A 16,137-nucleotide genomic window follows, 5' to 3' on the forward strand; every position below is an offset into this window, starting at 1 on the left:
TGATATGCAAACATGCATTTGTTGCTGAATTGTTACAATGGTTCACATTACATATTTTTTTAAGACAGTAATTTAACAGGAACGCACTTCTCAGATGGGAGCTTGTGTATGTGCGCAAGTGTGTGTGCTCACACATACATGGATATATAATTACATATATGTGGCTATATTGTAGCACCATACAGGCTTCCTGACTACACAGTTCCTGATAACTTTTCCCATCATAATTCTTATACTCACTTGCTATTGACCAGAATTTGCTGCCAGAGTAGCAGTGCATTTAATGCATATACCATTATTAACATGTAAATTGTCCAGCAACTTAGGACAAGGAAGAGATGCCACATGAATTTAATATCGGTGCAAGTTGTTGGTCAATTCACACTATTCTGCTGCTGGCCTCGCAAAAACGACAGCTTATATCACCTCCCCGTGAGTTTCGAAAGATTGCATTAATTTCCAGTTGAAGTTGTCCCAGAAAGTTGTGGCTGGAATTGAACAGTGCAAGTAGCTTTTAACATTATGAATTTTATGTTCTGCAGTGCCACTCAACTCTGTGACACAGAAAGGAAACATTTGTAACTGTGGTGTCTCATTCCTATAGTTAGTGAATTTTTGTTAGAAATTTTAAAAAATATATAGTTCTTTTCCTTTCAGTTTTTTTCTCTCTCAACCCAATATACCTTTCCTTCACTTTATTTCTCTAAGTACCTGATTTGACTCTAATTCACCTTCTATGTCATTCATTTGTTTATTACTCAAGCCTTAAATCTCATTGGTTAAGGAAATATACTGTTGGTCCCTGTGTTCTCCAAGATCCCAGATACGCTGTTGCCCCCATTACCAGCTCACAGTTCCACGTGAAAAAATTTTGAACTGAAGTGAAAGAAAAAACCGTCTTAATAATGGGGCTTGCTACAAGATGCTCATTCCATCAAATACTGGGACAATGGATTCTCCCTCGAACTTTGTTGTGCTGTAATTGCACCAATTCACCACTGGGTAGCTTAGAATCTTCCTTTCTGAAAAAGTCAGGGCCATCTTGCTTTCCTTTCATGTTAGATTAATCATTTTTCTTTGTGTTTTTTTACACTCAATTTAAATGTTAATACTGGCTTTTGTAGAGCCCTGAACCCTCCTAACTCTCTCTCCCTTCCCCATCCTTTCCACAATTTAAAAATTAAATGCCATTTTCCTTTCATCTCGTAGGTTTGCTTTCAGTCATAGTCACCCTTCCAGGTGGCACCTATGAGGTTGTTCAGGATCCTACAAGTATGATTTTTTTTTAATGTTAATGTAGCACTCATAAAATTGGCCCCCTCTCCTTCTGACATTGCCTGGGCCTCCTAATCTCTGCCCCTAGTGCCACCTTCCCTTTGAGCACCGTAAACAGGCTAGCTTAACCTTGAGCCCCCTGATGCAAGAGAGGGATGCTCTGGAACTTTTATTAACCTAATGCCACGAACATAATGAAAATACTGTATGCAAGGCAGATAATATTTAACTAAATTGAGATTAATTTACACATTGCTGAATAAGCTTCCCTCTTTGGATGTTTGGTTTTGGTAAACAAACACTTGCAGTGAACAATCTTCACACAATCGTTAGTCCTAATTTAAGCTTTCACTTTTTTTATTAGCCTCCTTGACCACCATTTTCGCACTCCTACCACCACCCCCCCATCCCACAGATGATCCAGATTTCAGCACTTGTTTGCCTTCTCCCTCTGCTATTCTCCACTCCTTTCATCCCTTGTTTGCCTTTCTCTTGCCCCTGCTCCTCCTCCATCCTTTACAAAAATAATTTTTTAGTTAGGCAGAACATTTCGTTGCATGAGTATGAAATGTGTTGTCCTGAATACTTGCATGTAAACATATTTGAATCTTTGTTTGCAGTTCAAACCACTGGAACAGTTGATGGGAGTGTTTCCTGCAGCGAGTGGCAACTTCCTTCCTGAGACTTGGAGAGAACTGATGGTGAATCCGGTAGGTTGTTTTAAATGAAATTTTGGTATGACTGTTACTCAAAATGGATATTCTACATGATCTACCCATGTAAACGTATGCATATATGGAAGATGATGGAAATTAATACTTCAAATTTTCAACTAGATTTAAAATTTGAACAATTGGTGATGTAATCGCATTCGTTTTCATTACTTGACTTTTCTGTCCAAATGAAGATTTTCATTTTCCCTTCCACATTAGAGTTACATGTACGTTGCTCTCAATCAATTGTGGAAATAGTCAAAATAAAAAGAAATAGGATAACAGAAACCCTCAACTCATTTAGAAGGTTGACTTTATAAGATATGCACCTGAAGTGCCGTAACCTGCAGAGCTATGAACCAAATGCTGGAAAGTGGGATTAGGCTGGGTGACTCATGTGCCTGCGCTGGCTGAAAAAATGGGCCAAATGGCCTCTTTCTGTGCTATAAACTTTCTAAGATTCTAACAGTCTGCAGTGCATTGTAAGGCGAGAGGTTTAGATAATACAAAACTTGAAGTATTTATTGCATTTCTCTAAGATGGGTTATGTAACCTGGCTTTCACTAACATGCAGATCAACAAAATTAAAATGCTGTTCACTTCAACTTGGTTGGTGTAAAATTTGGAATGTGTAGTAAATAAGCCGTCCTTTAATAAAACCCAAACCATGCACTGAATACAAATTGTGCACTTTGTTTTAATTTCCCTAGCTACATGACTTGTAGTATGCCACCCTTAATCTCAAAACTAGCTAATTGCAGGACAATTAATACTGAGTCCTGTTGAATAAGTCTCAAAGACACTTCTGCAAGTATAATCAGTAATGTATCTAGAACTAAGATTTTTCCCATCCAAGTTACCCTTGGATTGAACTGCTCATTTCTATTCTTATAAAATGTGAAACTCAGTTTTAATTTTAATTGTAATTTGCAATTCTTGGTCATTTGATTTTCATAGGAAATTGATAGATCTTCTGGAGCAAATGCTAATGCCCCTTAATGAGAACAAAGATTGGTATAAATAACCATTTTAAATGCATATTCCTGTTAATTGCTTGACAAATGGGCTGAAAATTGACAAGAATATCTTGTATGATTCCCCACAGAAAAGTAACGTGAATATGCTGTGAATTAGATTCTAGTAAGCTACATAAAATACTGATCCAAATTGAGATGATTTTTCCTGGAGGAAAAAGTGGATGAGTATATTTATAATTTGAGATTGGACAAAGCAGCAGATGAAGCATTTATTTTTTATAACAGGAATCTTCAATCATTGATTTCTATCCTGATGATTTTGCTCTCGATTTAAATGGAAAGAAATATGCGTGGCAAGGTAGGATTTTGGATTTCAGTATATCATTATCATAATATGCTTCTCTGAATATTGCGGTTTTAAATGTGGATTGAAGACAGCTGTGTTTTGTAGGTGTTTATAGGGAAAAGCAGTAAGATATGCAAGACCCAGTGTTCAAATTAAAAGCAGAAGTAGCTTTGAGAAAACTACTGGAAGTAATTTGACTGCTCTGATTCAGGAGCTGAACAAGGATCAACAATGAGTGGGTGATTTTGGCTGTCATTATTGACAGATGAATAAGAATGAAACAGATTAATTCTGTTTCTGTTCCTTACTTGGCGATGATATTATAATTGGATTTTAAAATACTTTTATTTTCTCTAAGTCTAGATATTCAACCACAAGTTCAGAAATAAACATTTAACTCCTAGGTGCAGAATTCAAAGCTAGACTTACTTATAATTTTCTGACTTGACGAAATTTTGCAGTACGTTGATGTGTTGTGAATAGTTCTGGTCTCTATATTAAAAAGGATGTAGAGCCACCGGAGGAGGTGCAAAAAAGAATTGCTTGGAATTTTGAGGTTATACCTAATTAGGAAAGATTGACCAGGCTGGACTTCTCATCTACAGAAAAGCCAAGTCTGTGGGGGTGACCTGATCGAGGGGTCTTCAAGGTTATGATAGCATTTGATTGGGCAGATATAGGGAAGATGTTTCCACTTGTGGGGCGAAGCAAAAACGAGGGGTCGTAACTAAAGACAGTCACTGATAAATCCAACAGGAAGTCCAAGAAAACTTTGTTACTGTAGTGTGTGTGTCTCGCTGCGAAAAGGAATAGTTAAGGTGAATAGCATGGATCTATTCAAGAGGGAGCTAGATAAGCACATGAAGAAAGGACTTAGAAGGATATATTGAAGGGGTTAGTTCAAGAGGCTGGGAGAAGGCTCATGTGGAGTATAAACATTGGCACGGACCTGTTGAACCGAATGTCCTGTTTCTGTGCTGTATGAACCTTGCAATAAAAGCATTCATTTTATGCAAATCGGAGAAATGTGCACAATAGACATGCTTGAAAAATTCAAACCATTTCTCAAAATCCAGTCGTCTTTAGTTACTTCATTTCCTGTTGCAAGCCACTGCCAGTTTGGATAGTAGTGTTATTTCTTCTCCATGGTATGTTGGAATAAGCTGCTGTTATGATAGTTAATGGACAAACTTGTCTCTCTGTCTGGGATAATGATAGTCTGTCCTCAGCTTTTGTTTTTGAAGCTTTCTCTCACATGGCTGTTTTTATGCTGCTCTAATTTCTTACCAAAGGATACTTGAACTGCTTGCTCTCCTTAGTTCTGCAGATCCCATCACGAAAATTAGGACAAGCCAAGAAAATTTAATTTGGTTATCACTGCACTTCTGTGTTTGGAATTTCCAATAAGAAAACTTAAACAGGACTGTTCAGGCAGTTAAGATTTTGCCCACAATTTCCTGACTAGGTATTGCCTAAACATCTGGTTGTCAAAACACACTTCTAAAAGTGAAATGATTTTTTTAATTCAATGCCCTCTTCCTACCTCACCAATGCCCATTGATCCCCAGTCCATGCATTTGATACCCATGAGGTCAGACTCATGGATATTCAGGGACCATTTTACATCCGTGTGCAGGGCTTTACACAAGAGCTTGGAACCCATCCTCCCTAGTGTGAAAGTGGTGACCAACTTCTTGAGAACACTTGTGGATCTATCCATGATGCAGCATGTGATGGCTGATATCTCAACTTCAGTTTCAGCACCAACAGCCATCCACTGTCTGGGTGCTGTAGTGGAAGCTCGCACTAAAGTCATATAAGCCCAGCTTGCTGCCATGCAGACTTAGACTGCTGTCACCATAGCTGCAGGTACCAATGTTCAAAGATGTTTCCAGCGTGTCAAAGCAGTCCAGTAATCTGTGCTCCAACTCATTGCTAAGATTGCTGAGGTGCTGCTGAAGGGGTGTGACAGTGGCATTGTGGAGTGTGAACCTGCTGTCCCCTCATGGTTACAGAATTTGTCCTCTACCTCTTCCACTCCACCAGTGCACTTGCTTTTGCCTGCCAGCCCATCTGCCACCCAAGCTGAGTTGATGCAGTCTGAAGCTGGCCCTTGTAGGCCCAGAGCTGCTTAAGAACGTTCTGCAAGGTCCTCTGCAGTCTTTCCCACTGAAAGTCAGCCTCCCACCAGAGATGCTGCAGCCCCTGGGATAGCATGATGTGGAGCACTAGGCTAGGATAAGGCCACAAAAAACAAGTATTAAAGGAATGCACAGTGGTGAGTAGTTTGTATACAACATGGCACTGTTTGGTTTACAAATTTGGTTGGAATATTTATTTTGTAGCAGCTTTTATTTTTGACCAAGCAGATGCTGCGATAGTAACAAAGGAAATGTAAAGTTGTGTAAATGTCAGTGAATGGACAATTGGGATTGTGTTCATAAGTATTTCAGTTAGATCAGTAGATCACGGACAATTCAACCAGAAAGTGATTTTGTTGGTTGCTTCCTCCCTTCCTCTCCTGACTTCTTCCTAGCTGGCCACTGTATAGCTGGTAGCAAGGGCTGTGCCCTCATGATATGAAATTCTGTATCGTGCAGTAGGCCACCATAAATCTTGACACCGACTCTGCCAAATATTCCATTGTTCCTCCAAAACGATCTGGACAACAGACGTATTGTTTTAACGTGTCAGTGATGTGCTCTGTCACATTTCCTGTAGCAACATGGCATTGGTTATATGCATACTGCCCGTGTGTGTGTTGCACCCCAGAATTGAGTTATGCCATCAAGGGATGTCCCTTTTTGCTCAGTAGCCAGCCTCCTATTTGTTGAGGTGGCTTAAATGCAACAGTGAAGGCATCATGATTGCTGTAAGGATACCTGCCTAATGGGCTCTGTTCTAATGGTACATGAGCTGGACGAAACGGTATATCTCATCGCTTTGCCCATGTCAGCTCTGTGTGCAATTAATGCCACCCTGTATGACAGGTAAGCCTCCAATCTGCCTCCATCTGCATGCTCACTTGTGTCTTCTCCCTGGCAAGAGAGAATGAAATGTATTCATCTTTCTTGGAACACAGAGTCTCAGTGATCTTTTATGCATCAGTGAATGGCTCACTGGCAGATGTTGCAAATATCCCCAGCTATGGCTGAGAAGGGGCCCCAAGTGCATAATAGTTCATGGATGTGGTCACCTGCACAGCCATTGGCAATGCCATTCTTGTCCAGCTCTGTGGCTACAATTTGGCAGATTTCAGTGATGACTCCTTAGTGAAATGGGGATGTCAGTTGCACTGTTCCTCGCTAAGGTTCTGTTAGGAGAATTTCTTCAGAATACCCAGGGTGGGTATGGCCACCAGCTGTGTGCCCTGCTCCCCCAACTTGTCCTCCTTCCAGCAGCATGTCCTGCACTTCGTGGCATCTACTAATTCTTGTATGCTGTAGGCCAAAAGGAATGCAAAACTACTGCACCCATGTCAGGGCGCAAGAGTCATGTGCAGAATTCTTGAAGCCAGGACCAAGTCCTTCAGAATGTATCACAACACTCCCCTGTAGACTTCAACTTTAATCAACTCTGGAAACCGCTAAACACTTATACAGTTGTAGCGTAGAAATCATTGAGCAACTTCATGAGCTACATCAACTAAATGATCCTTTTAAATACTGCTGGTGGGTTGTTCATTCTGTTGCTGAACTTGTGTTCAAATATGCATGTTTAAGAGACAGCATTAGCTGGAGCATTGACCTCCAAAGTGACAGTGCTGACGTCAAATCAGCGGTATAAACTGATGTCACAATCTGCCTATTCTACATACTTCTGGCAGATGCCCCTCTGGTCATACAGACGCCATTTTGGAACTACCAAAAAACCTGGTTCTATGGGGCTGAATTTGGCAGCACCTGTATCCAGCTTGGATTGCCTCTGTGTTTATAGATTGAAAGGTTGACTGGAAGTTCAACTGTTTATGCAAGCACAGTCAATAACTGTGGCCTAGTTATTTCCAGCATTAATTAATTAATTATCTGCCTTTAGGTGTTGCACTTCTGCCATTTGTTGATGAGCGACGGCTTAGAGCAGCTCTGGAAGCGGTTTACCCTGATCTCAATCAGGATGAAAGTAAGCATTATGATAACTGCATTGGGTTGACTGGGTAATCATTAGGTTTAAAATTTATACTTGAGTTATTTAAGTATCAAAAAGCCAATAATGGATCAGTGTTATTGATTCAATGTATTCACTGTACCCATGTCTGATTTAATGAATGCTACTTTGTGTAATGTGTAAGATAATCTTTTTAAAAATTGCTCCCGTGTTTATGAAAATAATTTGGTATTGGTTTTAAGCCTCTTTATTTGAGAATCTCCTCTCCAGTTACCATATCCACAATCAAATGTAACACAGTATGATTGAATCCTGAACAAAAGATGCTGGAAATAGTTTGATAAAACTGAACTTTTGAATGTCTTAATTGTAGATCGACGAAATAGTCTTGGAAGCGATGTGCTGTTTGTTGGGAAAAACCACAAGTTGTTTGACTTCATTGTCGAGTTGCAAAATGGTGATGCTCAGGTAGGTATGCAGTAGTGTAATTTTATTGCTGCTCACTGCTTTTACAAAATAAGTGTGCTTACTAAATGAAACTTGTGATTATAGGGCGTAGAGATGCCTCCCGAGCTTTGCCATGGTATAAAAGGTCTTCTAACATTGCAGAGCGATGTAATAAAACCAGGAAAGTAGGTGCTCATTTTTGTTGGTAATTATAGTTTTTGTGTAATAATGTAAAGTGTATTTATAGACAATGCCTTATTGCATAATCCAGTAATTACTGGGACCCATGTATTGACAATTGTGAATTTCGGCTGGTGGAGAAGAGAAGTTTATCTTCAAATTTTTTAAGGTCCGCTTAATATATTTAAGACTAATTTGCTGCAAGATAGAGGGAGGGATTGAAAGATAAACCTGATTCAAAAAATGAAAATCCTTTTCAATTTTAAAAGCACCCTGAGTAGTTAGGGGTAAGTGCTTGATTTTGGACTAGAATATTGGGATCGAGAATTCCCAGTTGCTTGAACAACCTTATATGTGTTCTTGGGTGTGCATTTGCCTGAATGTATACTTGGGAGGAAACAGTGGGGAGGATTTTCCCCTTGTCGGGCGGGAGCAGTTGGGAAGCCGACCGCCGCCCACAGTTGGGGCTGGACTGCGATTTCATGCTAGTGGGTCAGTTAAGGCCCGCCCAGTGTGAAACACACGCGGCAGCGCTCAGCGCTGCTTGGGGGAGTGGGGGAGGAGAGCACAGGTTCGCGTATGCACACGGGTGCACACTGGAAAAGCTCCCTGAGGCATTGAGCTGTTTCAAGGCGATAAAGAGTTTGGAATATTAAAAATAAAGATTTTTAAAATGTTATAAAACATGCCCCCTCATGTGACTCTGTCAAGCAGGGACATGTTATTAATGAAATGTTAAAATTTATATTTTATTTTTATATGCTGTTGGAAGCCTTATCCTGCCCGTGAATGAGGTTTCCTAAAAAATGCAACGGTATTTTCACTTGTAAGGTTGGACGGGCAGCGAAAAATTTCTTTCAATTATAACTTTAATGGCCTTAATAGGCCTTTTAATTGTCAGCGGGTGCGCTGCCTGTGTGTGCCCGCCAACTGGAATATCACGTGTCATTTTACGCTCGGTCGGGTCCCAATGAGCGTTATGTTCTGGCCAGTGTTTCTGGAGGTGTAAGGAGAAAGGATGTATCTACTTGTGCACTTACCTCCTGCTGGTGAATTGGACAGGTCATCAGCTCAGTGCTCTAGTTTTTTTTACTGAATGCGAATGCAAGGGAAAGAAATCAATTTTAAAAAGACAAACAAACATAGGAAGGCACACCTTTGGTATTTGTTTACATGAATTTCTTTATGTATTTATTTTTAGAGCAGTAAATTCTCCTATACCAGCATTGGAAAACATTGTTCAGAATAATGCATGCAGGTGAGTGGAAAACTTATAGCTCTCCTTACTCTTGTTTCCGGTCACAGAATCAGTCTGTTTGTTTATTGTTGCGTACAATAAAAGGAATCCGCTTAATACACAATTTTTCCTCCCTCGTTGCAGTATATTATTCAAGGATCCTCAGTTTGACGATGACTACATATTCAAAGCTTGTTTGTTACCTACAGCAGTGTAAGTTGCATTTCTTAAAACAAATTTTTCTTGAGATTTGAACTTTATTTAAAAGGGTAATCATTCAAAGTAGCAACTTTGAATCATGAAAAGAATCTCACCAACAATGCTTATGTCTTGTTTGTTGAGAAAACTGTTAACATGTCAGCACACGTTTGCTTGTGAGAAACCACAAAATTATTCAAAGAAAGGTATTGGGTTCCTTTTCAGGTCTATGTTAAGTAAGCCAATTTGGGTTCTCCTGGTGACTTGGCTAGAGAGGAAGAAATAGGGCTCTTGCTTTGGTCAATGTCCACTGATGCGCATAGTTGTTTGAACAGTGGATTAGTGTGAGACACTCATGAATGCCTCAGTTCTCACAATCACATCACCAGGCAGTACTCTCCAGGTTGAGTTGAGAAAGATATTGCTGCCATTGTTGCAATATTCCAATATTAACTGCCTAATATATGAAAGGAGCATATAAGGAGGGGATTAAAATAATAGTTTTGTAGAAAGGGATGTGGGTAGAAGTTAGTATGTGGGATGTATCTACAAGGTGGATGTTTACAATTTTACTTCCTTTCATGTAAGAATCACCTTCATTTACAGCAGAATACAGAATGTGCAAGGAGAAATTGAAAAAGATAGTGATGTAGAAGGGAAAAGAGAATATGAGAAAAGATTAATGGATAACAGAGGATCCCAAAAATCTCCTACAAAATGTAACTAAATAAATAGTGGGAACAATTAGGGAAATCTTCTAGAGGCAGAGGGCATTACTGACTTCAACCAACTTTACAAACTTCTGATTAGGCCTCAACTGGAGTATTTTGCAATTTTGGAAACCACATTTTAGATAGAATGTCAAGACCACAGGGAGGGTACAGAGGATGTTTCCTGAGATGACGAAGGACATTGGTTATGTGAAGAAATTAGATCAGTGAAGGTTAAGGGGAGTTGCCCTGGAGATTTCTCAAAATCGTGAGAGGCTTTATCACAACAGGCAGGGAGTATTGATTTCCTCCGTTAAGTGAGTTGATATCCAGAGATCATAGATTTAAAATAATTGGTAAAAGTGTCGATAGAAAGTGAGAGATTTCTTCACACAGGTTAAGTTCTGGAATGTACTGCTTGAAATGGTGGTGGAATTAGATTTCTTAACTTTTACAAGGTAATTGGGCATGTATTTGAAGAGGACTAATTTACAAGGTTAGGGGGGAGAATGCTGGAGTGTGAAACTAAATTTGGAGAGCTTCAAAGAACCAGCAAAAATATGATGGGCTGAATAGCCCCCTTCTGTGTTGTAAGATCCTATGATTCTGTGAAATCATTAAATTGTTTGGTTTCACCTTTCTTTTTCAGAAAGCCTCCCAAATCATTGAAACCAGGTGATTGGGAGCAGTCTAACTCAAAGCAGCCATGGAGGCCTCGACTTGGCTTTAACCCAAATCGGCATCAGGTGCACTTGGATCAGTCAGCATTTAGAACACTGGGGTAAGTGACATTCCAAGCCATCAAATATAAGAGTGTAATGAAATAGGTTACGATTAGCAAGAACATTTCAGCATCTGTCACACTATCTCTCCAGCTTTGACTTTGCCTCCTAGTTTACTTAGGATAGAAACTAAAAGCAGGAATTACTTGTCTCAATGCTGGCATAGCATATACAAATGACTCCCTCCATCCCCCCCTCCGCCAATTTGTTAAACTTATACGTACAGCTCAGAATCGATCTAATTCTACAATTAAACTGTACTTGTAAGAAGGCTTATTCCGTAGAGAGTGAAGTACTCTACAGCCTAGTCACATCACTGCCTATCCTAATCGCCATCCATTAGCCATATCCCAGTTGATACCATCATTGTAGCTGCTGTCCTTGTTACCTTCCATCGTAGCACGACTTTTCCCACATTGAAACTTGCTGCAGAGCTTGATGTGATTAACTGAATTGTTGGGTGAAAACAATGCTTTTTCAGTATGTTTGGTTTTTTTTAATGATTTTGTACTCATGCATGGGGATTTGGGATTTGATTCTCCAACACCAGGTCAAACCGAGATTGGAATGTGAGTAGAAATCTGCAAAATTGAACTTGTAAAGACTTGAGGGTGAAGCTCTTTCCAAATAATCTTCTCCAATATTGGATAGATATCAGCCCTACCTTTGATCCATTGTGATATTGGCCAAGACAGCAGAACATGTAAATTCCTTACAGTCATCTAGGAAATGATATTGATAAGATTTTAGTAGATCCTGAAAGAGCACACCAGCTCCTGAAGTTGTTTGGCGTGTAAATCATATTTTCTTTTCACATGCAACTTGCAGGCCCCTGTGTAACTTTAACATGTTGTGATGTGCAAGCTATGTGCCAGTACCTCTTTGGGGACAGCAAGACTGAAAAGTTACATAGTGTTACGTTACATAATATTTACAGTGCAGACACAGACCATGTGGCCCAGTTGGTTCATGCCTGTGTTTGTGCTCAACATGAGTCTCTTCCTGCCCTGCTAACATGTTGACAAACCCTTCTTTTCCTCTCTTTCTCGTGTTTATCTAGCCCCCCCCTTAAGTGCATATTCACCTCAACTACTCCTTGTGATAGTAGGTCCTACTCTGTGGGTAGAGAACTTTCTCCTGAATTCTCTCTTGGATTTATTAGTGACTGTTGTTTATTTCTGGACCATTGTTCTCTCAGATTTATTGATGGCTTCAGTTCCCAATACCCAGAGCAAATTACATTTTTATATTAGTTAAATTGTTCTAACGTAAAAAGAGTAACCTAGTTTGTATTACATGCACAAGTGTACATATTGTTTCTTTAATTTTGTTTTAGCCATGTTATGTCAAAAGATCGCTCTCAAGGAGGAAGTGGTGTTTACAGTTACACCCCTCCGCCTCTTTATCAACAAGGGAAAAATTCTCGTCCCCCACTGATGAGAGCACCACCATCTCTTACTGTCCCACTGCCAAGTAAGTTATTTGATGAACCTGTGATTTACAGATTTAGTAGTAAACGTATTGTAAACTAAAGCCTAAAATTAATAGATTTAGGATACTATTTTATAAATCAAAAATAAAACTTGTGTGAATAGTTAAACACTCTTGGCAGCGGCAGTAAACCTATGGCCTATTGGCATGTTGAAACAGTGGCCATTTTGAAAATGAGTTGCAAAAAAACTGGAAAATCAGTTTAAACTTCCCTTCCCGACATCCATGCTAACTGCCATAGCAAATGGTTCCCCTCAACAGGTCCACGCTGTCCTTGAAAACTAACACCCAATCTCCCTTTTTTCTCCCAAAATACTTGAACATGTTATGGCTTCCAAACCTATGCTAATTTTGCCCACAACTCAATGTCCTGAATCGCTACTGAGTTTTCACCTCTGCGACAGCATTGAAACAGTCTTAACCAAAGGCAAAAATGATGTTCTCTAAAATGGTGACTATGGTGCACTATTCGTGCTCTTTCTGCAGACTTTGACAGAGTCAACTATAACATCTCCTGACTTATCCAGCTCAGCGGGACTGCTCGTGCTTTGTTTGAATCTTGCCCATCAAACCCCCCAGAGCAATGGTTCCTCTTCCCACTCCAACATGATCTCAAGTCCTCTGAGCTTCTATTCTTAGCTGCCTCCCATTCCTCATCTACATGCTATCCCTTGGAAACTATGTCTGAAAATATAGGATTAGCTTTCATTTGTATGCTTGTAACATCCAGCTCTGCCTCTGTCCCAACTCTCAGCTGTTCCACTGCTGCTCTGTTGTCAGATTGCATACAGCCTTGGATGAGCTGCATTTAACTCTAGCTAAGCCTTGGGAAGAATAAAGTCATTGTGCACAACTCTACCTCAAATTTATCATCTTTTCTGCTAACTCCATCCCCCTCCCTGGCCATTGTCTTGGGTTGAACCACACTGTTTGCAACCTTAGCATCATATGTCAACATTACAGTCCTGGAATTCCCTTCCTATCCCTTCTCATTCATGATCTTTCTTAAAAGCCACCACTTTAACCAAAGCCACTTCTTTTGTCTTGGCGTCCATTTTCATCTTATTCTCAAAATGCGTTGGAAGCAGTGTCCTTGAATATTTTTAAGGCAGAGCTAAATAAATCCTTGATAAGCAAGGCGGTGAAAGTTTATCAGGGGTAGGTGGGAATGTGGAGTTGAGGTTACAATTTGATCTGCCATGATCTTCTTGAATGGCGGAGCAGGGCTGAGTGGCATCCTCATAATTCATATCTCTGTATGTACACCACCCACGTAACTGGATGCCTTTCTATGTTAATGGTGCTATGCAAATATGTGTTATAGTAGTGAAATTTGTGTTTACTGTTCTCCCTATCTCTGAAACCTTCAGCCTTACAACCCTCAGAGACCTTGGTGTTCCTCCAGTTCTGGTCTCTTGCACGCCCCCAATTTTAATCACTATACCATTCGTGCCAAATTCTTCAGTCACCTAGGCTCTAAACTCTAGAGTTTCTCTTCCTAAGTCTCACTACCTCCCTACCCCCCTTTTAAGACGTTCCTTGAAATCTACTTCTGACCAAACTTTTAGTCACCTGTTCAAATATGTGCTTAAGTGACTTAGTGTTGAATTTTATTTGATAACTCCTTTGAAGCGCATTGGGGAATTTTACTAGGTTAAATGTCCTGTATCAATACAAGTTGTTGAACATGGATAACACATTTTCTGCCAAATCCTTGATTGTGATGTGTTGATGTGGAAATTGATTTTTAATTATGTACAGTTTGGTACATAAGACTCTTGAGCTCTTTCAGTCTCAGTCATCCACCAGAAGTGCAGTAGGAATTGTTGCGAATAAACCTATTGGCTTAAATATCACTAACTTTATTTTTTGTTTAAAAAAAAAACAGCAACTTGCATTTATATGGCAGTCTTCATGTACAGGTAAATGTCTGAGCACCATTCAATAAGGAGAAAAAGAACAAGCTTGACACTGGACCCAGGAGAGGGCATAAAAAACAAAGGATGCGATGGGGAGTTTGAGGTTTTTAAATGCAGTAAATTCCCCCTTCCAATACTTCAACTGTCCTTCACTTGGGTCTCCCCTTGTTTAAGGGCTTCAGCTTGGCAACTGATCCATTCCTTGAGCAATAATGCTTGGAACATGCCCTTGGGTTGTGAAGTTTTCAATGCCTCCACACCTGCATGCACTGAAAGGTCAGTGCTTCTCCCTGCTGCTTTTTTGACACGGTCCAGTGTCAAGCTTGTTCTTTTTCTCCTTATTGAAAGGTGCTCAGGCATTTACCTGTACATGAAGACTTCCATATAAATGCAAGTTGCTGTTTTTTTTTTAAAACAAAAAATAAAGTTGAAGTGATATTTAAGCCAATAGGTTTATATGTGGATGTATGATTGTTAGCCATCCTGGTGATCTGAAGACCTTTGCTTGGGCATCTTATAATTTAAAAAAACATGCTGCAGTATCCTCAGCAATCAAAGGAGTGTTCTATTTCCCTGTTACTTTATGTCTGGGCTTTTTTGGCACTATGGAAGTCATTTGGGTCGTGGCGGAAAATAGCCTGTTGTCTCCTCTTGCAGCCCTGTCTGATTTTCAAAATTGACTGGGCGCGTAAGAGGCTGAGTTCACTGCCCAAGACTATTTCTACTCTCCCTGCCGCCCAGTTATTTTCTCTACTTGGAATTGCTGCACAGAAAAACAGGGAAGAAGTAATTGCATAGAGCCTAAATGGACATGAGAAAGCTGAAAATTGAAAAGAGAAGGATGAGGAAGGGAAAGAACCAAGTGTTTCTTTGTTTTTAAAAGGAGCTGCTTGTACTTAAGTGAGCGTGAGGTGCAGACTCTCTTGAATTATTCAACCAGCCCCCTCCCTCTCCATTAAGTCTCATCACTGTTGCTGTGCAGATATTGTCTTTCCTGTTTTTGTTTCCTTGTAACAGCACTGTGTACTCGTGAGAGACATTGTGTGCAGCCTGACATACACAGCTATAATGTAAAGCTGTAGCTACAAAACTTAAGGTTCTCTGCACTTGCTCCACATTTCTTCTTTTGTAATCAAATGTTTTTTTAAAGCTGTAACTCTAATTGTAAGTGCTGGAAATCTGATGGGTGTGGACCCTAAATGCTCACCCGCCTTTATGCTTTCAGATGCTGGCGCACCGTCTGCATATTTCAGGCATTTTTTATTGTTTCAATTTTAACTCTAATTTTTAAGCTCTTCTCTCCTTCTGTCTCCTGGCTGAAGCTGGGACCCACATCAAAATGCTACATAGAATTTTACAGCGCAGAAATGGAGCATTCAGCCAGTGTTCATGCTCCACTCGCCTCCTCCCTCCTTACTTCATTTTACCCTATCGACATTTCTTTCTGTTCCTTTCTCCTCCGTACAGTTATCCTGTTTCCCTTAAATGCATCATTTAGACCATTCCGTGTAGTAGTGAGTGCTGCATTTTCACTACTAACACTCAAACACTGATGACTGAAAAACTGGACTGGTTTTCACTCAATTGAGGACCCCAAGTACAGTGATCAAGTTTGAAACATCACGTCGCTTTTGACACCATGTTAAGAATTCAAAGCAATAAGTATGCTGCTCACAATGAGTTAATCGGGATGGGAGCCCAACTGTGCCTGACTAGAGCTCATTTGTGCCTTAATTTAATTGACTTAGTGTTTTTAAT

General features: G+C 39.9%; 1 protein-coding gene across 1 annotated transcript in view; it reads left to right on the plus strand.

Annotated features, from left to right (window-relative positions):
- xrn2 (5'-3' exoribonuclease 2) overlaps positions 1 to 16,137 on the plus strand; it is an 86,530-nt gene that overhangs the window by 45,384 nt on the left and 25,009 nt on the right. The window contains exons 19-27 of the mRNA XM_078556387.1: positions 1,896 to 1,985; positions 3,251 to 3,323; positions 7,347 to 7,430; positions 7,789 to 7,883; positions 7,968 to 8,047; positions 9,244 to 9,300; positions 9,424 to 9,492; positions 10,837 to 10,968; positions 12,306 to 12,442. Of these exons, the coding sequence (XP_078412513.1) occupies positions 1,896 to 1,985; positions 3,251 to 3,323; positions 7,347 to 7,430; positions 7,789 to 7,883; positions 7,968 to 8,047; positions 9,244 to 9,300; positions 9,424 to 9,492; positions 10,837 to 10,968; positions 12,306 to 12,442 (817 nt within the window). The remainder of the gene's footprint in view (positions 1 to 1,895; positions 1,986 to 3,250; positions 3,324 to 7,346; positions 7,431 to 7,788; positions 7,884 to 7,967; positions 8,048 to 9,243; positions 9,301 to 9,423; positions 9,493 to 10,836; positions 10,969 to 12,305; positions 12,443 to 16,137) is intronic.

Source organism: Cetorhinus maximus, chromosome 14, assembly GCF_964194155.1.
Source record: "Cetorhinus maximus chromosome 14, sCetMax3.hap1.1, whole genome shotgun sequence".
Lineage (NCBI taxonomy): Eukaryota > Metazoa > Chordata > Chondrichthyes > Lamniformes > Cetorhinidae > Cetorhinus > Cetorhinus maximus.